Source organism: Heteronotia binoei, chromosome 11, assembly GCF_032191835.1.
Source record: "Heteronotia binoei isolate CCM8104 ecotype False Entrance Well chromosome 11, APGP_CSIRO_Hbin_v1, whole genome shotgun sequence".
NCBI classification, from domain to species: domain Eukaryota; kingdom Metazoa; phylum Chordata; class Lepidosauria; order Squamata; family Gekkonidae; genus Heteronotia; species Heteronotia binoei.
Genome location: NC_083233.1, coordinates 84741199 through 84767664, shown reverse-complemented (window position 1 = coordinate 84767664; position 26466 = coordinate 84741199). Strand labels below are relative to the sequence as shown.

General features: G+C 56.5%; 1 protein-coding gene across 1 annotated transcript in view; it reads right to left on the bottom strand.

Moving 5' to 3' along the window:
- The window catches only part of MN1 (MN1 proto-oncogene, transcriptional regulator), a 28075-nt gene extending 13583 nt beyond the window's left edge, over window positions 1-14492 (bottom strand). The window contains 2 exon segments of the mRNA XM_060249378.1: window positions 11128-13864; window positions 13866-14492. Coding sequence (XP_060105361.1) covers window positions 11128-13864; window positions 13866-14492 — 3364 coding nt within the window.
- Between the last annotated feature and the right edge of the window lie 11974 nt (window positions 14493-26466).

Sequence of the window (26466 nt, the reverse complement as noted above, 5' to 3'; positions counted from 1 at the left end):
GGGGGGGACCGTAGAAAACTGCAGCCTCCCACGACAGGCAGGAAAGGGAAGTGAAGCACCCCAGCCACGGGGGAGCAGGACTCTTTGAGAGGGGAAGAGCAGTGGAGACGTGTGACTCCGGCTGTGGGGAACAGCTATGGGTAAAGCATGGGCCCTGCTCTCCCCGCTCCCTTGCAGCACACCCAAAGTCAGTGCGGGGGGGGGGGGGCCTCACACACTTGTGTCCGCAGCCTATGCATCGCTTAGGCCCAGCACTGACAGAGCAAAAGGCAGACGGCAGAGGGCTTTCATGGCGCGTCATGCCCCCTCCGCCCTCAGGGAGCCTTTTGCTGCAGAGAGCCGGCCCTTGGAAGCAGACCCCAGGCGGGGAGGGGAAGGACTTGCCACGCTTTCCACTGGGAGGTGCCAAGGGCTGAAGCCAGAACTACCAACCAATTCATACATGTCTGTCCTGCCTTCGGCCAACGTCCCACAGCGGCTAATGGCATTTTTTTCAAGTTCACAGCCACGGCCAGACAGGCCCCTAAACCTGGCCCCTAAACCCTAGAGAGCACTGAGGTCAGCCGGGAAAAATCTAATGACTATCCCTGGGCCAAAAGAGATTAAACATCAGAATACCAGAGCACAGGCCTTTTCAATTGCGGCCCCTGCCCTAACTCCCTGAGGAGGTGCGGGCCCTGCGGAACCTCGATCAGTTCCGCAGGGCCTGCAAGACCACCCTCTTTAAACTTGCATATTCGGACTGCTAAAGAAAGCTGTCAATTAAGGATCCGCCAATGCGGCTCTAAAGACCTAGACCGCTGTGTATAAACTGGCAGAACTAGCGTCAAACACCATCAGCACTGTCAGACCAAGTTACCTAACTGTATTGACCGGTTTTTAATGTTGTTAAATTTAATGTTTTATATTGTTAAATTTAAAGGTTTTATCTATTATTGTATGTTTTTATGAAATGTTGTTAGCCGCCCTGAGCCTGCCGAGGCGGGGAGGGCGGGATACAAATAATTTTTTTTAATTATTATTATTATTATAAACACCATGGGGAGAAACCAGGCGCAGCCCCAAAATACCCTCAGGAGCCGGAAGCTGGGGGGGGAGGAGAGAAGCCCCGAAGTTGGAAAGAGCCTCACAGCCTTCGCCACAAGGCCTTGCACCCCGAGGGGCCACCTTTGCTCAGCTGAGGCACCTGAGGAAAGTCTCCGACACTTTCTCAAAGTGATGCCCAGCTGGCTGGCTGCCCCGGACAGAGCCCAGGCGAGGGCCGTTTACACCCTCAAGGCCTGGGAGCAAAATGATCCCTGCAGAGCCGCCACCTTCTGGCTTCACTCCCTGGGACCAATGGCCATTTCCCACAAACTGCCAAAGGAAGTCCCAGGAAGGCTCACCTGACCCCACTCCAGCAGGCACGGCCATCGCAAGGTCCTTCTCTTCAAGGAGAGGGCATGGCTGGCATCTGAGCAGCCAGGGCAGGAGGTAGGGCTCACCCCCAACAGCCCACTCTTTCCCCAAGTAGCTTTCAGGGCCGAGCTGAGTCCCCCACCCCACCCCCCATAGCAGCAACAGCAGCACAGCATTCTTGTCTTCAAAAGGAAGGAAGCCTGGGGTGGAACCAAGAAGGAGAAGAGGAAAAGGGGCTTTTCTCATCTAGTTGTCAAGGCACACAAAGCCCGGCTCCTGTCTCCACAACCCCCTCCATGATTGACAGAGTGCATTCCAGCCTCCCCTCCCCTCCGGGGACCCTGTTTCTCTCAGTGGGAAAGGCCTCAAAACCATCCCAGAGGCCACAGCCTGGCATTGCCCACTATGGGCCCAGGCAAGGCCGGAGGGGCAAACAGCCAAGCCCCCAAGGTCACCTTTCCTTCTGTCTGGAGCTGGGGGCTTCTCCCACATGGCCTCTTCTACGCTGGCCCCTCTTTGTGTTGAGCAGCCCCAGAGGAGCCGGGCCACGGCCTGGAGCCCCAAGCCTGCAGCCACCAGAGTGCAAAAACAGGGTCTTTAGAATGCCACGTTTGGCAACAGGACACGTTCTCAGAGAGTTGCCCTGGAGTTCCAACCCGCCCTTCCGATTGCCACTCTCCAGACTGCTGCTGGCTGGCGGCTCACAGCAACTTTGGCTTCCGAACACAGGACAGGACAGCACCGCAGCTACGACACGACTTGGAAAGACCTGTCCAAATGTAGGCCAGCCCCACCCCCCCTTGGCACTCCTTCCCAGGCAAAGACTGGCTGTTCCCCCACCCCACCCCGCAACTCTCCCTGCTGACTGGCAATCAAAAACATTTGAGCCGTTGAAACCAAGTCACGAAAGCCGTAGGATGGAGGTGAATTCCTGACACTTCAACAAAACAGCCCCACTTCCTCCCTCCTTCTGGGAGCCTCTGCCAGAAAACAAAGAGCTGCTGCAGATGAATCCTTCCAGGCAGCTTTAAAACGTGTATAGTCTAGGTTGCCTGCCTCCCCCCACCCCACGGATTCCAAGCAGATTATGATTACAACAGAAGCACAACACAATTATTTAAAACCAACACACTAGGCTAAAACATCATTAGGAATCCTGAGCCACTCTCTCTCAAACCAGACCGGCTCAACTCAGCCCAATTAACTGGGCCAGGTTTGCCCTCCCCACGAAGGCTGCTCTCCAAGGCCAGTGGTGCTCCCAGCGGCCTCTGGGCCAGAACCTGAAGCAGGGGCTCTGCTGCAAAGAACCAAGACCTCCGAATGGACCAAGAGGCAGGCAGCCGGTGAGATGTTGCTACGGTTGGTGTGAGGTGCCCAGCTCTGAGGATTTCCCCCAGGAAAGAAGCTGCCATATTTGGCACCAGCTGAAGCTTCCAGGCCATCTTCAAGGGCAGACCCATGTCAAGCACATGGCAACAATCCAGCCACAAGCATGGCCCATTTAGCTGGGTCCAAACAAGGGGCTGGAATTCATAGCAGACGCCCTCTCAGCTTCAGCTCTATCCAACAAATAACTACAACCTGGAGACACGGAATAGTTAGGGCTACCGTATTTTGAAAAGCAAAAAAGAGAACATATTTCCCGACTGACTACTTCAAACAAGTGATCACTATGGCAAATCTCCTTTTAAATGCCCCTCCTATTTAAGCTGTGAGAATTGCTACTACCTAGGAATATTCTTCACCTTCCAACCCCAAAAGAGGACTTTTCAATCAGTATTTTTTTTAAAAAAAGACTCCCCAAAAAGAGGGCAGGTCCTCTACAAAGAGGACATCTGCTCACCCTCGATTAGTGAATTGACCAAGCAAGCAAAAGGCCGAATTTATTTGCAGGACAGCCCTTTGATCCCAACCCCGTTTGCACCCCCAGGAGTCCTCCTCACCTGAGCAAAAGGACCCCCTCCCACAAAGCCCTTTTGGCAGACAGCTGCAATTAATTAGCTGCACGATTCTCTGAAATCTGATGCAGAACAAAAGAACGCCCGTGTGGCCTTTGTAGTTGCTGTCTTTGGAAACCCTCCAGCTTGAGAGGAGGCATGATCACACTTGGGAGGCTGACCAGGCTATGCTGCCATCTTTGGTGGCACGGCCTTTCCAGCACTCCAGACCATGCCCAGAACCTCAGAGCCGCTGTGTGAGCAGACCAGAGGGCTGGTTTGAGTGGGGAAGGATCCCCACTCAACCTGCACTCGGGGCCAGCAGTCAATGACTGGCCACAAGCAGGAACTGGGTCCCCTGCCCCCCTCTTCTCCAGACTGTCACACAGGGTGGGGGGGGGGGTATTTCAAGTTAATACAGTCCAGCCCTCCCCTTAAGTGCACCCCCACCTGCCCTCCATAAAGGACTCCTCTGGGGCCCAAAGCCTTTCCCCATCAGCTCCATGCCCCCCTCCCCCTGCTAGGGTCCAAACAGTCCTTCAACATGGCCCATTTATTGTGGGGGGGGGCATGGCTGGACCACCAGGCCGTCAAGGGCTTCATCCGCGAGAAGCATCCTCAAGCGCCACATGGAAGAGCCAAAAGCAGACCTGGTCTGGGCAGAAGCACTGCTCGTGGGACCAGCCAAGGAACAGCCTGCTTCTACAGCCCCCCCCCCCCGCCCGCCTCGCCCTGGGAACAACTGCAATTCACCCCACCCCGCCCGCCACAACCCCTCCCCAGGAAACCACAGCCTCCAGAGCTGGGCCTGGGACCATGAGCCTCACTCAAGGAGCCCCACGGAACAAAGAGAAGGTTTTCCAAGCTGGAGCCAGCAAATCCTGCAGAGGCCCTGCATTCTCAGAGGCCAGCAAGGGAGCAAACTCATTCAACGACCAGACTGTGGACCACATGCAAAACAGCAAGCCCTGCTGAGCCATGACCAGGACTTTCCTTTCCAACGGGACGAAGAAGGAGACCGTATCTTTCCTTTCCGAAAGCACAAAAAGGCCAATGGCGAGGAAAGAAAGGGGGGGGGGACGGGGTTGCTGCCAAAGTCCAAACACCCCAGCCCCATGCTCAAAATTTTAATTCCATTCCTGCCTTGCAGATCCCATCCTTTTCAAAAGATTCACACAACTGAGCGCATTACAAAGCAGCAGCCGATTTGGGTGTCAGTGCTCAATGGGTAGCAACCCCTTCCAAACTGAAACTGCATTTCCCTTCCAATTTTCTTTGCTGCCTGAAAGACAAAGCAGACCCCTACACAGAGTAAGTCTTTTTGTAAGGCTACAGATTGATTCCTCTCAAGGAACCATCTCTCTTGGTAATTAAAAAATCCTATCTAAGATTCCCTTCAAATTTCTATATACATTTTATCACCACCAGCAGATTAATTTTTTTTCTTAAGGTCCAAAATATCAAACCTTTATTTTCTTAAAGAAATCAGATTTTTGCACTGATTTTCTGCCCTCTGCCATTTCAGGTGTCCTGCCCACAATGCTAAAGTTCAAAAATGCCAGCCATGTGCCGAAGCAGCCCGGGAACAGCCCACCAGCGAGCGCCAGATGTTTTCACCAGGGTTGCACTTGTGATTGCAGCAAAGGCAATTAAAAAACCCACCAGTTTTAAATCGAATGGCTTCTTCATCCAATTTAAAATAAGAAAAACTCAAACACTATTTTTAGCATTTCTGGTGAAAACCTTTATCATGACGTTGAGCCTCAAACTGTGTTATACTCAGCATACAACTGCTATTTAAGAAACAAACAACAACAAAAAGAATTATTGGTGAGACAGTCAAACACAATCTGTTTTATACTGTGTTATGAACTCATCTAGATCCAGTGCTTTTTAAGCCAGTCTTTTTAAAAGTCTGCAGCCCAAATTAGCAAAATTTCTACTTCTAGGGCACAATTAAGTGTGTCACAAGACATAATAAAGTCCTTCACGCAGCAAGTTCAAGCCACATTGGGAGTTTTCAACAAGCTCAGATTGCGGTGAAAGAGCCACAGCAGCTCGTCCTAATATCCTGCTTCCTTGAGGGCATATCCTGCTGGAAACGGTGGATTTGCTTCCACATCTGTGCGTCAGGATGAGGGCGCCACAGCTCATGAGTCAAGCAACCCTTTTGCTCACTCATAGATTTCTTCACCTGCTCAACTATTATGTCTCTCTCAAGATGTCTCTATTTCCTCAGTTAGCCAACATGGGGAAAAAACATTTGTCTATCCCAAGATAACTAAAAAAAAAAATTTGGGGGGAGGGGAATGGGACAAACCAGACAGAACAGTCTCCATATAAACTAATATCTTCTATTTTAAATTTTAATTCATGGACCCCACTGTTTTCCCTTCCCTTCCTTCCTGTTTTACCTGAAAACCTAATGAATCTATTTAAAAACGGTAAACTAATATTTTCTACACATTCTTAGTCTAGTTTATCAATAACTCTCAATACAATGAGATTTATCAATAAACCTCTCAGACGGCCCCTGCCCTCTTCAAGACACCCCCCAGTGCTGCACCCAGATCAAGCAGAAAGGGTGTGGCATGCATACAAATCCTTGTAGTCTGTCTTTAAATGGGAGGGCCCCCCCACTCTGAGCATTCATTTTTACAACCCCGTAAAACGCTCACCTGCCATGTCTCAGTCCTAAATGCATTGCAAATGGTGAGGTTCACAAAACTTGGTTCTATATAAAATGTAAAATATATAATATAATAAATGACATAAAGCTCAGAACTAATCACCACTTATTCTTTGAAAAATGATTAGAAGCAATTGGCTAATGTATTTCTTTTTCTTTTTCCTAATCTAGCATACACTCAACTGTTCCCTTTGAAGCAAAAATAAAAATAAAAAACCAGCTAGTTAAACCAGCTAAGAGTTAAGAGGAATCCCACAATCTCTGGCACAATTTCTAGCTCTCCTTCACTTTGAAAGAAACTGTATTGGTGCTTCTCAGAAAGCAGGAGCGCGAAGGAGGCAGCCGCTGCAGAACAGCAGGGAAGATGGGGGGGGGGCTGCTTTGTGGCGGTGCAAAACCAAACCCCCATTCCAGCGTCTCCTCTCATACCAGAGCAGAAAATTCCAAAAGACATTTTTCTTCATTACGGACACCAGCTCTAGAGGCCCCCCCCCAAAAAAAAATACACCCTGAAAACAGCCTCCTCTGACTGCTGCACCCCGTCATCTGGATGGAGTCACACCCAACACTGCCCAGGCAGAGGTGAGTCCAGAGCCTTTCTGGCCAAGGTGCCGGACTCCAAATGAACACTTCTGCTCTCCAATCCAAGGCGGCTCTCCCAAGTGCATCAGGAATCGCACTAAGAAACCCAAGAAAAAAGGCTTTGCTTGTTTTAAGCCATTAAAAAAATTAAGATAACCCCCCCCCGACCCCTTCCACATACACACACGACAGCCTTTATTGGCATGTATAAGAATATAAGATAGAGGGTCGGCCAGGTTACATATTAAAAGAATACATAATCCATACAGAATAAAATTAGGATTACAAAATAAAAACAAAGATAAAATTAGGATTACAAGATAAAAGCATAGTAAAACCTGTTACATAGTACTACTTATCAGGACGAGTATCCATAGCTCTATAAAAAAAAACTTTGCTACTAATTCTGTTATTTCCGGATCAGAATTCCAGGTACACAAATCGCCACCGCCCATTAGTGGAAGACCCAGTCACGACCACAAAAGCCAAGCAGAGGGTTTCATGACCCATGGCTGCCACAGGGGATCCGTTCTCGGCACTTCAGGCCGCTTCCGATTACGACATTCTTTTATCTAATGCTCCATGAAGCACCACAAACAAAATACCTTAAAATGACACCTAATATTCTCAGCTGTGTTCAAAAGCAGAGATTCCAATTTATCGAACACTATCAGATGCTGCTGCACACCAGGCAGAAGGCGCGCTTATAGGGAAGGGAGCGTGGCCAAACAGCCCAAGCAGGCGAGGCGAAATTCTCCACCAGGCCTAATCTGATTGCAAATCGGTAATCCTGCCCACCCACCCCCAACCCCTGGCAAAGGGTGGCAGAAAAAAGGATTCATTCTTGAGTTCAAATCAGCCTCACCGCCACTTCTTGCTCTTAATGTCAATCAGCACAGGCACGCATACACACACACACACACCATTCTCCTCATGCATGGATAGAACAAGAGAAAGGAAAACAGGACAATTTAAATGAGGAAAGATTTTAACCATTCAACATTTTTAACAACCGCTCTTATAAAAAGCTACAAACATCCTAGCTTGAGACTTACAGAAAGATAACAGTAACAGATAACCAAGGAAGCCGAAGACGACAAATATTTTCCTGAAAGGTGCAAGGTCACCTGGGATTCTGTCAGTCAAAGCCAAATTTCCATAAGCCAGTTTTTGCTACACTATTTAGGGGGCTTTTTTGGAGCTGCGATCAGAGCCGGGACATGGAAAACTCAGAGCTGCTGCTTGCCCCGCCGGAGCAGGGAGGCCTGTGCCCACCTCAAGCAGACCACGAACCCAGATCAACGATTCAAAGTGCCCATCAGGTGACACTTGGCAACATTTTGGCCAAAGATACGGTTTGGCCGAGGCTGTGCAAATTCCTCGCAGAAACTTCAAACCTGCTACCAGCGCAACAGGGCGGCAGCTCCGAGAAGCGCAGAGCATCTTGTGGGCTCCCCCCGCCACCAGTCCTTCCTCAGCCATAAACCTCTCAATGCCGCTCTTGTGGTCCTGGGATTTCTAGAAGACATGTCAAAGCCAGGTGTTAAAAACAGAGTTCTGTCCTCGGACAAGCGAGGGGGCCAGGGCTACGAGCGCGAAACACCCACACCCTCGGCCCCACAAAGAAGCACGCCGGGCAGAGGGGTTATTCCATTAACGTTGCCTTTGTCCTACGTGCGGGCTTGTTCCAGTGACAGATTTATGAATGCAATGCCACGGCTGCAAGCCAAACAGCAGCTCAATGTCCTGCAAGTGAGAAACCCATCGCCGCCACCACAGAGGGAAACCACATCTATCGACATGCCGTCTGCCAGCCCCCGACCGGCACAGATCATCTTTTAAATGCTCAGGAATTGAACAAGGCCAGCAGAGTCCCCAAGGAGCCCCCCGCCATGCTGAGACCCCCCTCCCCATTGCAAAAGAGAGAGGCAGGCTGGGGGGGGGAGGGGGAAAGAACTCTCTTCATTTCAGGCAAACAGGGTCAGGGTGCAAATCAGCCCCTCACTTCTAAACAGAATTCAGAGGGATTCCATGCACGGGGCATGAAGACAAATGCAGGCACTGAAGAAGCGCATCAGCCCATGTCGTTTTGCTCCGTGTCAAGTTCCAGGCGCATCTCATGGCAGCCAAAGGGGCCCTCTGTGACCTTTCCGCTCTTAGTCATCACAGGGGAAATATGGGGGGGGGCAACTCCCTCTGTACCATCCCACCAGTTCTGAAGGGCTCCTTCCCAAAAGAAAGGAAGGCTTGTTCCAGCCAGCGACAGCCACTCCGTGACTGGTGGCACTCAACAGCTGCCCTTCTCTGCACCTCACCAGGACTACGGAAACATTCTGATCCAATAAAGGGGGGGGGCATCTGTTTGTTTGGGAGGGGGGCTAGCCAGAACTTTAACCATCCTGTTTAAATAAAACACAAATGTCGGGGGGTTTACAGCATTTGTAATTCCTCAGCACAAAACTCAGTAAGGTTATTCATGTGATAACTACTCATCTAACCACTCCGAGTACTAGATCAAAATAAAAACAGATGCAAACGATTCTGGTGGTGCTGGACTGGGCTTTGCCGGCTAGAAGAGGTTCCATTAAAGTCTCAGTTAGGATGGGAAGAGAGAAGAGTGCAGATCCTACCGGGAGGGAAGGTCAGTCTCCGCCGCCCGCCTGCCGCAGCTCACAGGAAAGGAGCGGCCGGCCTCAAAGAAAGCGCCAAGGCTGCTGCGGGGGACAGAGCTGCACCAGCAAGGCAGCCAGCCGGGCTATTCCCACCCCAGGAACAACTCAAGGCTCCCTCTTTTTCTCAGTATGCAGCAAGCAACTGCCAGCTTTGCCTAAATGAACAGCACTCATTTCTTTGTACCGAGGAAATCTGTATAACATTCACTAATAGAAAAAATATATATTACAAATCCAACAATAAGGGGGGGGGGTGGATGTAAAATGCAGCTCTTCCTCTGAAAGGCAGCAGTCCTTTCAAACCCCCGCGTTTCTAGAGACTGACCGATGTGTGGCAAAACCCCCCTTCAATACAGCGGCCAGAAGAGAGCTCTACCTACCCCGGCGGCCCCTTTTTCTGCGTGGAACAATTAACCTGAACTTCCGCACTTTCTCACTCTTGGCAGTTCTAAGGCCAGGCCAGCAGCTTGCTGTCCACTTCTAGGCCTCCCTTGCTGCCGAGGCCGGGGTAGCCTGCTGGCCGTTCTGCTGCTGAGAAGGTAAGAGAGAAGACCTTTCCTCAGGGGCCTCGAAACAGTACAGCGGAAATCCTGAAGTGGTCTACTCAGAACCCTAAGCCAATGGGGTTACTCCCAGGAAAGAATTCTTCGGACTGTGCTGCAAGACTCCGATCCAGTCCCCCCACTGTGGCAGGGCCGCCGGGGCTGTTCGCATTTTTAAAAGAGGGGCAACGAGGCTGCTCTGGACACCAAGGGGATTGAGCCGGGCCACTCTGTGCTGCACTGCAGACAACTTGTCAAAGCCCCGGACAGACACCTGACCCAACTGTCACTGATTGGCAAAGGCCAGGCCAGAACCGCGTCTTCTCCCCCCTCTTTCTCCCTAACCAGTGAAGACGGGGCCTTATTTCTCCACTTTCCACTCCGCGAGAGGCAGCCTGCATCCGTGCTGCGCTTGGCGAGGCAGAAGTGACAGCAGCCGTGATTTGTGCTAACTAGCTATTGATCCAGTCAGATCTAGATGTTGTTGGGTACAAGAAACAATAAAAGAAAGAAGCAGGAAGGATGGCGGGTGGAACTCCATCTCAGCAGCAGCAGCCACCTCCCTGCCAGCCGATTGATGCCCCCAAAGAATGTGGATCCCCCCCCTCCCCACACCTGTGGAGGCCCCGGCCAGGAACAGAGAGGCTGAAGGCAGGGTCCCGCAAGCCACAGGCGAGGGGGCACAACCCCCTCAACCCCCAAAGGCTGCAAGCCGCCTGCCCAGGGACTCGTGCTGGGCTCCATCCGCTACCGCCTCCCTTCAGAGGCCACAAGCCCCACTGATGCAAGAAGGGAGCTTGCAGGACCGGGAGGGGTTCCTCCAAAGCCACCGGATAAAAGCAGAGCCTCACCCCCCCCCCCCCCCTTCCTCCTGCTTCACCACTGCAAGAGTCACAGGCCCACCTGGCTCAAATCTCAGCCCCCCCCCTCCTCTGCACAAAGACAGCCTTTCCCCGCTTCCCAAGAATTTGTAAGAGAACGCAATGGGGGGCGGGGGAGACCAAGTCCTCCCCCCCAATCATGCATGGCCTCCTCTTTGGAAGCACCGGCCCTCAGCTCTGAAATTGGCCTGTTTCCCTTTGCACGAGCCGCCAGAGAGGAGCGGCCCACCAGGCCCAGAGCATTGCAGCATCTCCCACAAAACAAGCCCCCCCAGCCTCGGCACCACCTGCGGGGAGAGGAGGCCAGCCCTAAATCCCCCCCAAGAGGATTCAGGGACCCCAAAGCAAGAAGAAGCCGGCAGGGCGGTTCCCCCAAAGTAGCCCCCTTGGAAGGCCCCCCAGGCGAGGGGGGGGGCAGCGGCCTACCTTCTTTGCTGGGGTGGGGGGGCTTGGCCTTTTCCCAGGGCGCCAGGCCTTTGTCCTCCTCCAGGAGCGCCTTGTCGCCGCCGCCGCTGCCGGGCAGGTACCAGGAGGCGGAGTGCTCGGCCATGAGGGAGTCCAGATCGATGGTGCTCATGGAAGCCTTGGCGCCCTCGGCCCCCGCCGCGCAGCAGCTGCTCAGCTCGCCGCTGTCCCCGTTCTGGCCGCTGCCGCCGTCGGGGGGCTTCTTGGCGGCGCTCTTGAGGCCCAGCGGCTGGTCCTCGGAGATGCTGAACTGCTGCCGCTGGAGCTGGATTTGGGCCTGCAGGATCTCCAGCGGGTGGATCTCGTCCTGGCCGGGGGGCACGCCGCTGCTGGCCGGGCCTCCGCCGCCGCCGTAGCTGTCGGGGCTGGAGGTCGAGGTGCCGCCGTGCAGGGCGAGGTGCGCCAGGCCGCCGCCCTTGGGTCCGTGGAGCAGCGGGCTGCGGCCGGGGCCTTTGGGCAGGGCAGGGTGGTCGGAGCTGGAGGTCACCTCGTCCTCGTGGGGCGCCCCGCGGTCGTCGCTGCCGCCGCCGTCCGGGCCGTCGGGGGGGAAGTCGCGGCGGGGCGAGCAGGAGTCGGCCTTCTCGAGGGCGGGCAGCAGCTCGGCCTGCTCCGGGGCGGCCCCCGCGGCGGGGGGCAGCAGCAGGTCGGCGGCGCCTCCCTTGGTCCAGGCAGGGGCGGCCTGCGGGGAGCTCAGCGCCTTGTGGGGCTCGTGGAGGTGCGGGGTGCCGCCGCTTCGCTCCCCCGCTTGCCCGGGGCTGCCGCCCTCCGCACCCGCCGGCGGGCCGTACTTGTCGAAGAAGCCGCCACCGCCCGCCGGGCTGACGTGGCCGCTGTCCCGCTTCCGACGGCCCCTGCCCCGCCCGCCTCCCGCCTTGGCGTCCGGGCCCGGCCCCGGGGAGTAGTTGGGCGACAGGCCGCTCTCGCTGCCCGGCTGCGGCGGCGGGGCCGGAGGCGGCGGCTGGGGCCCGAGAGTGCCGCCCTCGGGGGGCTCGGCCGGGCTGAGCTTGCTCCGCTTGGCGCCCTCCCCGCCCGCCGCCACTCCGCCGCCGGCCGCCGCGCCCTTCTTGCCGAAGGTGACGTTGAGGTTGGGGGCGCCCAGGCTGGCGATCATGTTCTGGCAGGCGGTGGAGAGCGCGGCCAGGCAGCTCTGCCCGAAAAGGCCGCTGCTCTCCTTGGGGCCCGCGCCGCCGCCCCCCGGCCCCCCGACGGCGCCGGCCTTGGGGAAGGAGCCCAGCGAGAGCGCGCCCAGCTTGCTGCTGGGCGGGGGAGGCCGGGGCTGCTGCGGGGGCGGCGGGCCGGCGGAGGGCGGGAAGTCCGTCGGGGGGCCGTAGGAGCCGGGCGAGCCGCCGTGCGGGGTGGCCTGGCGGCTGGAGGGGCCGAAGGCGAAGGCCTGCTGGAAGTCCGGCCCGGGCCTGCGCTCCGACGGCGGGCTGAGGCCGAACTGGCCGTGCAGACCGCTGCCCCCGGGCGAGGGGAGGTGGCCGTCGGGCCCGGAGGCCATGCGGAGGGGGGGCGGGGGCGGCTCCTGCAGGGCCATGCCGCCCAGGCCCGGGCGGAAGAGGAGGTCCCCGGGGGCGGCAGGCGCGGCGGGGAACCAGGCGCTCTCCTGGGCCTCGAAAGCGGCGGCGGCGGCCTCGGCGTGGTGGGGGTGGTGGCCGAGCTGCTGCAGGCTGGGCTGGCGGAGGCGCGGCGGCGGCTGGGGGTGGCGGGAGGCGGCCAGCTGCTTCATCATGAGGGCGGCGTTCTGGCGCTGCTGCTGCTGCTGCAAAGCCGCTTGGTGCTCGGCAGGAGGCGGCGGGGGGAAGCCGTCGGGGCCCGGGGGCGTGAAGTCTCCCGGCAGGCCGGAGTAGGCTGACGGCGAGAGGTGGCTGTCCAGGGCGGCTGCGTGCATGGTCCCCCCGCCGCCGCTCCAGGAGTCGAAGCGGGGCCTCTTGGCCACGCTCATGTAGGAGGAGGAGGAGGAGGCGGCGGCGACGGGGGGCCCCTCGAAGTGCTGCAGCCGCTGGCTGCCCGGGGGCGGCGGGTGGTGGTGATGGTGGTGGGGGGCGCTGAAGACGGGCTCGCCGGCGGGGCCGTAGGGGGGGTGCTGCGGCGGCGGCGGCTGCAGGCTCCTGTTCTCCAGCCGGTGGATGGGGTACTCGAAGGGGGCGTGCTGCTGGCCAGGCAGGAAGGGGCCGCCGGCGCCCTCTTGCAGCGCCGGGTTGGCGGAGGCCGTGTTGCCGGGGGCGCCGCCGTCGGGGCACGCCTGCTGGTGCTGGTGCTGGTGCGGCTGCCCTCCTCGAGGCAGGGCGGGCGGGCAGGAGTTCTGCCTGGCCAGGAGGCCCGGCGGGGGCTGGTGCTGGTGCTGCAGCAGGGGGTGCCTGGCGCCCAGGCCCGGCTCCATCTTGCGGCTGCCGCTGAACCTCTCGAAGAAGACCCCGGGCGGCGGCGGCTGCTGGGGGTGCGCCTTGGCCAGCGCGGCCATGCCTGGAGGCGCGCGGGGCACAGCCGAGGGGGGCCCGGAGAAGCCGCCCCCTCCCCCGCCGGGCACCTGCTGCCTGCCGGCTCCGTAGTGGGGCAGCTGCCCGTCGGCCTCGGAGGGCGAGAAGACGGGCAAGTCGAAGTGGCCCTCCCCGCTGGGGTAGCTGTAGTCCAGGGCCTCGACGGCGGCGGCGCGTCTCTGCGAGTCCAGGCCGTGCGGCGGGGGGCGGCTCGGAGGCGGCGGCTGCGGCGCCGGGCAGGCCGTGGAAGGAGGCGGCGCGGTTGGGGGACTGGTCGAGGGGGAGGCAGGGGGCGGGCGGCGGCGGCTGGAAGTCCTGCAGAGGGCCTGCCCGTGGGGCCCCGAAGCCGTCTGCGGCCTGCCCGTCAGCCAGGTGCTGCTCGTAGCCGTCGGGCGCGAAGGCTTGCTGGGCCGGGTAGGCGAGGAGGCGGCCGCCGTGGAGGCAGGAAGAGGCGCTGGGCTCGCTCCCGAAGCCGCCCCCGCCGAAGTGCGCGCCGGCCGCCGCCTGCTGCTGCTGCTGCTGTTGCTGGGGGTGGTGGGCGGCGTGCGGGGAGGGCTGCTGGGCGCCGAAGAAGCCGTGCAGGGCCTGCGTCTGCTGCAGGTCGGCGGGGCCGCCGCGGGCGCCGGGGAAGGGGTAGGCCTCGCCAGGCAGGTTGAGGTTCATGGCCAGCATCGCGGCCGCCGCCGAGGGAGGCTCGCCCAGGCCCGCCGGCTCCGCGCCGGGGAAGGGCGACGCCTTGAAGTGCGAGGCCAGGCCCGGCCCGAAGGCGCCCCCGCCGCGTTCCCCGCTCCTGCCGCCGCCGCCGCCGCCGCCGCTCTGCGCCTCGAACTGCTCCAGCGCGAACATCCTCCTGCTCCTCCCGCCGCCGCCGCCGCTGCTGCCGCCGCCCGGGCTGCGCCTGCTGGCTCTCCTGCTGCCGGCTGCACCCACCGACGGACGGGCGGGCGGGCGGGCTTCACATCTTGCTGCGCTGCGCTGGGGAGGCCGCCCGCTCCTGGCACCTGCCTGCCCCCCGCGCCCCGCCGCTCAGCGCCGCCGCCCCGCCCCAGTGGCCCCGCGACGCCCCTGCGCCCGCAGCCCCCGCCTCCCCATGGCCCCGCCGGCTCCCGCTCCTGCTCCGGCTCCTGCGGCGGCTCGGCTCGGCTCGGCTCCCTTCCTCCCTTCCCGCGCGCCCTACTCAGCGGCGCCCGAGCGGCAGCAACAAGTTTTGCATTTCAGCCCTGGCGGCCCGCACGGCCCCCCGCCAATCAGCGCACGGGGCGGGGCCACCCCCTTAAGGCCGCGCCGCCAGACCCCCCCCCCTCTTCCCCGGCGCCTCCTTAAGAGCCTGGCAGCGAGGGAAGGAGGAAGGAAGGCGCCCCCCCCCCCGCCACCGCCTCCTCCCGCCGCCCCGGCAGAGACTCCACCGGCCCCCCCCTTCGGGGCTGGCCCTGGCGGCGGGGGCTGCGGGCTGGATCTGCCGCGACCGGGCGGGGGGGGGGGAGGCGGGGAAGCGGCGCTGGCCGGGCTCTTGCGGGGACGCGCTGCCCCCTGGCGGCCGCGAGCGGCAGGACCCTCCCCTGGCGGGAACGCGGGACCTCCTCGGCAGCCCGGCTCCGGAGAGCTCAGCAAAGGCTCCAGCGGAGGAGCCCCGACGGCAGCCGCCCGAGGCAGGGGCGGGGAGCAGAGCCCCCCAGGGAGCAGCCGGACTCTGGGACCCCGGAGCGGGCCTTGTGGCGCAGCAGCAGCAGCCGGGCAGGCTTCCTCAGGGCAAGGGGGTGCCGGAGAGCAATCCCCAGGCCATTCCCGGCCCAACCCCTGCCGGGGCCTTCTAAGTCGCGGCCCCGGCCTGGTGGAGATCTGGGCCCTGCAGGTCGCGGCCAGGGAGACTCAGCTCCGGCCTGGAGGAGCCACCTGCTGGCCCGCGGGAGGAGGGGGACGGACGGCAGGTGTCCCTTGGCCGAGAGGAGGCAACTGGGCTCCGTTCAACAATTCGCCGGAAATTAGTTCGAATAGCTGAATTCGAATCCTTTCTGCCGTTGTTGTTACCCGCGCTGAGCCTTCGGGTTAGAAATCTAATAAAATAACCACTGAATTCCACATGACAAAGATCAGCTCCATTAGAGAAAATGGCTGCCTTAGACGGTGGACACTGTGGCGTCACACACCTCGGAGGTCTACCTCCCCGCTCCCCCCAAAAAAGACCCCAGGCTTCCCCACCAACCCAGCACTACCATCCCTGCCTGCGACGCATCTCTTGCCCAGCCACTCGGAGTGCCCACCTGCATCTCCAGCCTTTGGCTTCCCTCCCATCAGTGGGGCAGAGGAGGGCTGCACGCTCACCTACCCCCCCCCCCCCCGCTGGGCCTTCCTGGAGAAGGCGGCCTCCCCCCCAGAGGCTGGTCAGCAGAGGGAGGCAAGACGGGCTGTTGGGGGGTGGGAGACTCTGCAGCCTTCGGGAAGGGAAATTAGCATTTGTGCTCCCAGATGAGTTCCACTGATTGTGCCAAGGAGAGGAAATTGTCAAGGAGTGTTCAAATAAGGATCCGTGTAGTGCTTTATGATGGACTGAGGTGGGGGGGGGAGGCAGGAGAATAAAGCCTGCCAGGTGCAGAAGGACCCCCTGTTGGCTACGCAGGACATGACACCCACCTCCTCACACACATGCAGGTAGCAAGCAGCCCCCCCCCCCCCAGCGGAACCAGCCGGAGGCCTTTCTGTCTGCTTGCGTGGCCACCTTGTTCCACTTGGGGAGGCCTTGGTGGTTGCACCGGCTGGGCTGTCTTGGGCCTCCTTCGGCTTGCAAAGAGGCACGCCTGCAGTTGCACCAACCAGAAGACTAAAAACACATTACCCACCCACCCCCTGCAATTATGCCAGCTGTAACTATTAACTACGCAACAGCTACTGTTTGCATTGGGAGGTGACTTCTGAACCCCTAAGCGGTGGGGGGGGGGTGTCTCATCTCTGCACCCAGCTTGCTTTTCTTCTGGCAGACCTCCCCCAGGTTAGGCTAAGGGCACTGGGGAGGCGGAGGAGAAGGGTTGTGGGGCAGGAGAGGCCCTTCCCTTCCACCCAAGGCATGGGGCTCACAGCTTGCTCCTCCAGTGCCTCCAACAGCAGCTGTCTCAAGGCAAGGACCACCTTTGCAACCAGAAGCCCCTTACAAGGCAATGGCCTGGCCTCACTCACTGCCCGGCAACTGCGGGGGGGGGGGAGGTAGTGGGTGGAGTCTTCTGACAAGCACAATGCACACGGGTGGAATTATTGCTGCTTATTCTAAAAAGTTTTTTTTAAATTGGTTTCTCTGTTCCTGTCAGGATTTGTTTTCTTTCAAAAAGACCCTGATTGGTCCTTCTGTCTTGGAGACTGGAGAGATTTCAGATGCCAAAGGATAGCAGGACACATTGGAAATGAGGAGAACAAGCTCTCTGTTTGATCCAGGAGGATGCACTGGCTGGAGCTTCCTTATCAATTGCAATTCAGCAGTCTCTCTAATCTCCCTTTGTAGAGCGCTGCTACTCTTAGGTCAGCAATGGAATGTTGTCGTTTCTAATAATAATTTTTAATTTGTATCCCGCCCTCCCCGCCGAAGCAGGCTCGGGGCGGCTCACAACACAGGCATTTCAGCAATTAAAACATACATATTACAACTCAACCATTTATAAAATTAATCCTCATTAGAGTTAAAAGCATTCTAAGATTAAATTAATATTAAAAACTTGGTGTTATGCATCGTACAGTTTTTCCGTGGCGACGGTCTTCATTCCCCAGTATGCTGTAAGATGATTAAGTAAAGGGCAGCTGAAAAAGAGCAGTCTTGTGGGCCCTGCAGAACGCAGCAAGGCTCCGCAAGGCCCGCACCTCCTCCGGCAGTTGGTTCCACCAGTGTGGGGCTGAGCTCGAGAAGGCCCTTTCTCTAGTCACTTCCAGTTTGGCCTCCTTCGGCTCGGGGATAATATCAGACTTATGTCTGTTTATTCTTTGCATCCTCCTGGATGGAACTGACCTAGATTTCGTGTCTTGTTACCCACATTGGGATCTCCACACCTACTACCCTTCTGCATATCACACCTAATCCAATCAAGCCTGCTATAGTAATTCATCTGCTATTGCCATTTGGCATCTGAAATCACTTTTCTAAAGTTTTTATCTCTGGTACCTCACGTTGCAATTTATGCCGTGCAAAGTGACGTGTCAGAGCCAGCCCTCATGACAAATGAGTTTGACACCCCTGGTCTACTCTAAGCCCTCCTTGCCAGCCTCTGGACCCTCCAGCATTTGGCCCTGTGGCCCTGTGAGCCTCAGGCGGAGGAGTGAAAGTGGGGCTTGCTTTTCTTGATTTCCAAAGCCAACCAAAGTCCTCCTGGGGCAGAATGCTTCTAGCCATTCTCCAGAGACTTCCTTGGACGTGCCCCGGGACCAGTGAGGGCGCCTGACCATCTTAAAAACCCAGATCTCTGCGGCCCAGTTTTAATCTGCTATTCCTGTGTTGGGTTTATGCATTTGGTTCTGTTTCTGTGCAGAGTCTTCTACCTGGACTTTAACTGTTCTGTCATTGGGTTTTAAATTTGTGCCATGTTGCATTCTAAAGCGCTCTCAGCCTCACCTACCTCAAGGATGTCTGTTATCATATTATTATTACTACGTTGTAATATATAATGAAATAATTATGCAACTCACGGCCTGCTTGCTAACAGGCCACAGAACAGTACTGGTCCACGGACCGGGGGTTGGGAACCTCTGCACTAAATAACGCACTTTTAATCCACTTTGCAAATAGATTTTATCATATAAACTGGCAGAATCCACTTGCAAATGGTTGCTGAAGTGGACTGAAACTGTGTTATTTAGCGTGTGTGAAAATATCCTCTGGAGAAGTAATGCTCTTGTCTTCTTGGTGCTGGGAGGGCTTCTTACCCTACAGGTGGACCTCCTGATGGGCCCCTGGGGTTTGGCCACTGTGTGACACAGAGTGTTGGACTGGGTGGGCCATTGGCCTGATCCAACATGACTTCTCTTATGTGACACAGAATGTTGGACTGGATGGGCCACTGGCCTGATCCAACATGGCTTCTCTTATGTGACACAGAGTGTTGGACTGGATGGGCCATTGGCCTGATCCAACAGGGCTTCTCTTATGTTCTTATGTGACACAGAGTGTTGGACTGGATGGGCCATTGGCCTGATCCAACATGGCTTCTCTTATGCTCTTATGTGACACAGAATGTTGGACTGGGTGGGCCATTGGCCTGATCCAACAGGGCTTCTCTTATGTTCTTAAGTGACACAGAGTGTTGGACTGGGTGGGCCACTGGCCTGATCCAACATGGCTTCTCTTATGCTCTTATGTGACACAGAGTGTTGGACTGGGTGGGCCACTGGCCTGATTCAACAGGGCATCTCTTATGTTCTTAAGTGACACAGAGTGTTGGACTGGGTGGGCCATTGGCCTGATCCAACATGGCTTCTCTTATGCTCTTATGTGACACAGAGTGTTGGACTGGGTGGGCCACTGGCCTGATTCAACAGGGCATCTCTTATGTTCTTATGTGACATAGAGTGTTGGACTGGAGGGGCCACTGGCTTGATCCAACATGGCTTCTCTTATGTGACACAGAGTGTTGGACTGGAGGGGCCATTGGCCTGTTCCAAGATGGCTTCTCTTATGTTCTTATGTGACACAGAGTGTTGGACTGGAGGGGCCACTGGCTTGATCCAACATGGCTTCTCTTATGTGACACAGAGTGTTGGACTGGAGGGGCCACTGGCCTGATCCAACATGGCTTCTCTTATGCTCTTATGTGACACAGAGTGTTGGACTGGGTGGGCCACTGGCCTGATCCAACAGGGCTTCTCTTATGTTCTTAAACCACTGCCTACCAGCTATATGTAGCTCTGCTCACTGTACCTGATTCCTCATCTGAAGAAGTGTGCTTAGAGCACATGAAAACTTACATTCTGAATAAAACTTTGTTGGTCTTAAAGGTGATGCTTGACTCCTACTTCGTTCTGTTCCCAGTTCTAGATTTGAAGCTTGAAGCCGCTGCCCCTTCCTCTTGCTCCCCCCAGTGGTGCCCAAGGCAGACTGGCTGCCGCTCTCTGCCAGCCACAACCCTGAGCGCATCTCCCACTTGGGGTCTGCCTGCCTGCTTTACTCCACTAGGCTAGGCTGGAGCCGGCCTCTCCCCTCCCCTCCCCTTGGGAGCAGCTGTGCTCCAGAGATGGTGAGCGATGGTGACCCCCCCCCACCCCCAGACAGCCTAGCTGAAAGTGGGTGCTCTGTTTCCAGGGGTCAGGCTTCAAAGTGCTCAACATATCAGGAAGTTTAACAAATGAATAAAAGGAGTATGCATGGTCGTCTCATGCATTCCGGCTGAGCAGGCAACCCAAAGAAAAAAGCCTCTCATCGCACACTCAGCACTCATCCCAAGCGGGGCTTAACCAAAGTCCGAGTCCAGCGGCACCTTTAAGACCAGCCAAGTTTTATTCTGGGAAGATGCTTCTTCAGAGACATTCAGAGAACGGCTTCCCACCTGGATGCTGAAACAAGACAGGCTGCATTCCTTGAAGCTGCAGTAGTTTGAAGTTCATGATGGCCTCCCCCCCCTGTGGCCACAGGGGCAAGATGGCGGCCCCAGGTGCAGCAGAATCCTTCATGGCACATCTTCCCAAGTCAAGAACAAGATGCGAGGCAGAGAACTGCTGCTTGGGGTGAAGACGTGAAGTCCTAGAACTACAAGGAAAATGGAAGACAAACAACCGGCCAGGCCCAAGGGTTCTGAAAGAAGTCCAGTGTGAATTGGTTGATCTACTAACCACTATGTGTAATTATTCCCTGAAATTGGACTCTGTGCCAAAAAGCAGATGCATGCCACTTTTTAAAAAAGGGTTTGTGGGGGAACCAGGAAAATACACGGCAATTAGCTTAACATCCGCTCCAGAAAACAGACAGGGAGTTATTAAAGGCAGAATTATTTCGCCTCTCAAGGAACAAAGGCTGTTGAGGGGGAAACGGCCCAGCATCCCTAGAGCCTGCCTCCCTAACTGGTTGGTCCTTGGAGCAGGTGGGCAAGCGTGTGGATCCGGCCGTCCAGTACCTCTCGGACCTGCAAATCCTTCTGACAGGTGCCCCACCAAAGATCCTGCCAAAGGCTTAGCAGCCGTGGGATCCGAGGAGGGGTCAGTTTGGTGTAGGGGTTAAGTGTGCAGACTCATCTGGGAGAACCGGGTTTGATTCCCCACTCCTCCACTTGCAGCTGCTGGAATGGCCTTGGGTCAGCTGTAGCTCTCATAGAAGTTGTCCTTGAAAGGGCACCTGCTATAAGAGCTCTCTCAGCCCACCCACCTCACAGGGTATCTGTTGTCAGGGAGGAAGTGAAAGGAGATTGTAGGTCATTCTGAGACTGTCCTTGAAAGGGCAGCTTCTGAGAGAGCTCTCTCAGCCCCACCCACCCACCCCTTGATCCCATCAGTCTGGTTTTCACCCGGGCCATGGGACAGAGACAGTGCTGGTTGCCTTGGTGGATGACCTTCAACGGCATCTGGATCGAGGTGGCTCAGCGGTACTGATGTTGTTAGACCTATCGGCAGCGTTTGATACAGTTGACCATCAGTTGCTGGCTTGCTCCCTCGCCGACGCGGGGATTCAGGGGCTGGCCCTACAATGGCTTTCCTCTTTCCTTGATGGTACGGGGCAAAGGATGGCGATTGGGGGTGAATTGGGGGTGAATTGGAGACACACGCTTGATTGCGGAGTGCATCAAGGGGCAGTGCTTTCCCCGATGTTTAACATCCACATGCACCCCCTTGCCCAGATTGCCTGGAGGTATGGGCTGGGTTGCCCTCAGTACACTGATGACACCCAGCTCTATCTACTTATGGATGGCCAGCCTGCCTGTGCCCCAGAAAATTTGGACCGGGTGTTACAGGCCGTGGCTAAGTGTCTCAGGCTGAGTGGATTGAAGCTGAATCCGGCGAAGACAGAGGTCCTTTGCTTGGGTCGTCGTGGCCCGGGAGGGAAATCCCTCTGCCAGTTTTTGACGGGGCGCCATTGATAGCGGTGCACAAGGTCAAGAGCCTGGGGGTGCTATTGGAGCCTTCTCTGACGATGGAGGCTCAGATAGCAGCCACTGCCAAGTCCGCATTTTTTCACCTTAGGTGGGCGAGGCAGTTGGCCCCTTTCCTGGAGCACGACAATCTATCAACAGTGATTCATGCCACGGTCACCTCGAGGTTGGACTACTGTAATGCCCTCTACATGGGGCTGCCCCTGTGCCGAACCCGGAAGTTGCTGTTAGTGCAGAATGTCGCTGCCCGGCTGTTATTAGGGCTCCCAAGACGGGAGTACATTCAGCCGGGGCTTCGGGACCTGCACTGGCTGCCAATAATATACCGAGTCCGGTACAAGGTGCTGGTTATTACCTTTAAATAGGGTTGCCAAGTCCAATTCAAGAAATATCTGGGGACTTTGGGGGTGGAGCCAGGAGACTTTGGGGGTGGAGCCAGGAGACTTTGGGGGGTGGAGCCAAGATCAAGGCTGTGACAAGCAGAATTGAATTCCAAAGGGAGTTCTGGCCATCACATTTAAAGTGACAGCACACCTTTTCAATTCCTTCCTTCCATAGGAAATAATGAAGGATAGGGGCACCTTCCTTTGGGGCTCATAGAATTGGACCCCCTGGTCCAACCTGCTGTTTTTATACCTTACTTCACATTCAAAATGGCAAAAATAGCTATTAAAATAGTTTCTAGCAATCTTGTGACACTCTATAAAGGAAAAGCTCCTCTACTGTGAATGTGAAACAAGAACTCTGAGGGCACAAAATAGGGCACAGACTATTTTCATATAACTCTTCATTTACATATATGTCAAGCTAAAGTTGCTTATTGCCTATTCTAATGTTAACCCCCCCCCCCCGCCCAAATATTAACCAGCAGCTGGCAGAAAACAAACAGCCCTAATCATGCCAGAAAGAAAACATGTTTCCAAATCTAAAACTTAAAATAGCCCTTGGCCTACTATATACAGAAGGAAATATAGGAAGAGAGGCATAGTTAAATTTTAAAAGGCATTGTAGCTTCCAAACAGATCACTATCGTGTAGCACACAGAAAAAACCATAAGAGCTCTGTGTGTGTGTGTGTGTGTGTGCTTGCTCTCTTCACATACCCCCATCTAATTTCATCAAGAGACAGGCATCTGTGTTCATGGCTGACAGTCACAGATCCCAGGGACGACTGATTCCGCGCTGAGGTGCCGTGGCGAGGGCGACGACTGCGCCGAGGAAGGCGCGGGGAGCCCGGTGGAGGCGAGGAGGGGAAACTTAGGGAGCGGAGGGCGGCGCAGGGAGAGCCACCGCTGAGGAAGCCAGGAGGCAGGTCATAGCCCCGGGGACTCTGGAACGTCCTGCGGGCGCCGGAGCCGCCACAGACCGAGGCCAGGCAGCCGCGAGCTGGCCGACCCGCCTTCCCTCAGCCTGCGCCTCAACGGCATGGCGCGCTCTCTCGAACAGAGCCTCAGCCACTGCGCATGCGACAGAAACCTGCGCGTGCCGCTTCACACACGCACGCACACCTCTTCCTCAGAACTTCCTTCTGCAGAGTCAGATTCGTTTCTGAATCTGCAGAAGGCGCCGTTTCCCTCCCCTCCCCTCCCCCCGCTGCCGTTTTTGGGGGGAGCGGGGGAAGAGACTGGAAAACCTGGCATCTCCCGCCAGAGCGGGAGGATTGGGACCCCTACCTTTAAAGCCCTATATGGCCTAGGACCTGCCTACCTTAGGGACCGTCTCTCCGCACATGTTCCCCAGAGAGTACTGAGATCAGGTTCTCAAAACCTGCTTGTATCCCCGGGCCAAAGGAGGCCCGTTTGAAATCCACCAGGGACAGGGCCTTTTCCGTAACGGCTCCTTGCTGGTGGAACCAGCTGCCGGAAGAGGTGAGGGCCCTGCGGGACCTTGGGCAGTTCCGCGGGGCCTGTAAGACAGCCCTCTTCCGGCTGGCTTATAACTAACTGGCATTGAAACTTCATGGAAGGTTGTGGTGTAGCATCTCGGCAGATCGCTGTTCTGGATGTTTTATTATTTCACTGTTTTACATTGTTGTAAATTGACATATTTTTAAAGCCAAACTTTATGTTAGATTTTATATGTTGTAAGCCGCCCTGAGCCGCCTTGGCGGGAAGGGCAGGATATAAATTGAAATAAACTGAAACTGAAACAGGGTGTCTGTTGTGGGGGAGGAAGGAAAGGAGATTGTAGGCCTCTCTGAGTCTCTGTCCTTGAAAAGCAGCTTCTGGGAGAACCCTCTCAGCCCCACCCACCTCATAGGGTGTCTGTTGTGGGGGAGGAAGGGAAAGGAGATTGTAGGCCTCTCTGAGACCCTGTCCTTGAAAGGGCAGCTTCTGGGAGAGCTCTCTCAGCCCCACCCACCTCACAGGGTGTCTGTTGTGGGGGAGGAAGGGAAAGGAGATTGTAGGCCGCTCTGAGACCCTGTCCTTGAAAGGGCGCTGCTGTGAGAGCCCTCTCAGCCCCACCCACCTCACAGGGTGTCTGTTGTGGGGGAGGAAGGGAAAGGAGATTGTAAGCCTCTCTAGACCCTGTCCTTGAAAGGGCAGCTTCTGGGAGAGCTCTCTCAGCCCCACTCACCTCACAGGGTGTCTGTTGTGGGGGAGGAAGGGAAAGGAGATTGTAGGCTGCTCTGAGACCCTGTCCTTGAAAGGGCAGCTTCTGGGAGAGCTCTCTCAGCCCCACCCACCTCACAGGGTGTCTTTGTTGGGAAGGAAGGGAGGGAAAGGAGATTGTAGGCCTCTCTGAGACCTTGTCCTTGAAAGGGCAGCTTCTGGGAGAGCTCTCTCAGCCCTACACACCTCACAAGGTGTCTGTTGTGGGGGAGGAAGGGAAAGGAGATTGTAGGCCTCTCTGAGACTCTGTCCTTGAAAGGGCATCTTCTGGAGAGCTCTCAGCCCCACCCACCTCACAGGGTGTCTGTTGTGGGGGAGGAAGGGAAAGGATTGTAGGCCGCTCTGAGACTGTCCTTGAAAGGGCATCTTCTGGGAGAGCTCTCAGCCCCACCCACCTCACAGGGTGTCTGTTGTGGGGGAGGAAGGGAAAGGATTGTAGGCCGCTCTGAGACTGTCCTTGAAAGGGCATCTTCTGGGAGAGCTCTCAGCCCCACCCACCTCACAGGGTGTCTGTTGTGGGGGAGCAAGGGAAAGGATTGTAGGCCGCTCTGAGACTGTCCTTGAAAGGGCATCTTCTGGGAGAGCTCTCAGCCCCACCCACCTCACAGGGTGTCTGTTGTGGGGGAGGAAGATATAGATTGTGAGCCACTCAGACTGAGATTCGGCGTGAGGCTGTCATCTTCTTCCTCCGATGGGCTCAGAAGCAGGCTCAACGGCTACGAACGAGAGAGAAAAGGAATGGCCCTTGCATTGAATGAAAGTGGCCACAGTTGGTTTAGGGCAGTGCAATTCATTTGCTCATAAATGATTTGGAACTGGGGGGGGTGAGCAAAGCAATGGTCAGATATGCAGGCGATAACCAAGTTATTCAGGGTGGTGAAAAGTAAGTGGATTATGAAGAGCTACAGGAGGAATCTCTTCCATGGTAGTCACGTGGCACAGGAAGTTCAGGGTAGGTGGAATCAAAAAACCCGTTTTAAATATCTGCCGCCAGGACCTGAAAGAGCTGATGGCTGGGGTGAAGAGCTCAATGGAAATGTCAGCTTGGGGAGTTGTAGCGGTGAAAAGGTGCAAATCCATGGAGGAAATTATTCGGAAAAGGATTGAGCGTTAAAGGGCCCGTACTGCAATGCTCCTGCATAAGAGGTGCTGCCCTTTGCGGAGTGTGGGTCCTGCCTCGGAGGGCAACCAGGAGGATCCACGGGCTGCAGCGAGGCCTTGAGGAGGGAAGGCCGGAGAGTCTGGGACGTCTCGGGGCAGCAATCAGACGGCTGAGGGAGAGTTCTATAAACTTGTGCATGTGGGAGAGAAAGGGGAGCTTCTCATCCCCTCCCCACCCCCTAGTTCTGCCCTCCAAGAATTCAGGGCCACCTAATGAATTTTGCAGGCAACAGATCTCGGGCAGACAAGACCACTTGCTCCCTCACTCGGCAAGTAATTGAACTGTGGGATTTACTGCCAGTGGATGTAATTTAAAAGTAAGACTAGAGGGATTCATGGAGAAGCCGTCCATCCACAGGTGCTGCTCATGGTGAACGAAGGTGCCAGGAGACAGTAGGGGAAGGCTTCAGCCTCCATGCCCCGTTAGTTGGCTCTCCGGGGCAGCGAGTGGCCACTGCATGGGCAGCAAGATGCTGATGGACCACTGGTGCTGTTGTTCACTTGACTTCTCCACATGACAGAGATCCCAAGGTCTCCCACGTGCCCTAACATGGCCGTTCAGGACGACAGCCTAGTCCCAGGACTGTGACGACAGGATTAGTCGATATCGACTGTGGCCTTCTCCCAGAAGCTGGCCACAAAGCCTGCCCTCTGTTGACTTGATGGGGCGGAGGCTCTTTAGACTGGCCAAAATGGCTCCTGGCATGGGAGCCTGGTCTACTGGCCCCCTTGCCTTTTGCCACCAGCCATCTGGTCCTCATTCCCATCCAGCCCAGCCCAGGGGAACACAAAGCACAGACGAAGAGGGTTTTATGAGCCAATTTATTTAAATTTCCTTAATGCGGTTCAGGCCAGAAACTGCAGTGGAGGCTAAGTTTACACTCACTACAAAGTTCTTTCCCCATGCTTGAGGACTATCTCCCCGCCACCCCCCCCCCACTCTGGGAGAGCCTGCCTCCCCCCACCCTGCCTGGGGCTAGAGGAGGGACCCTGGCAGAAA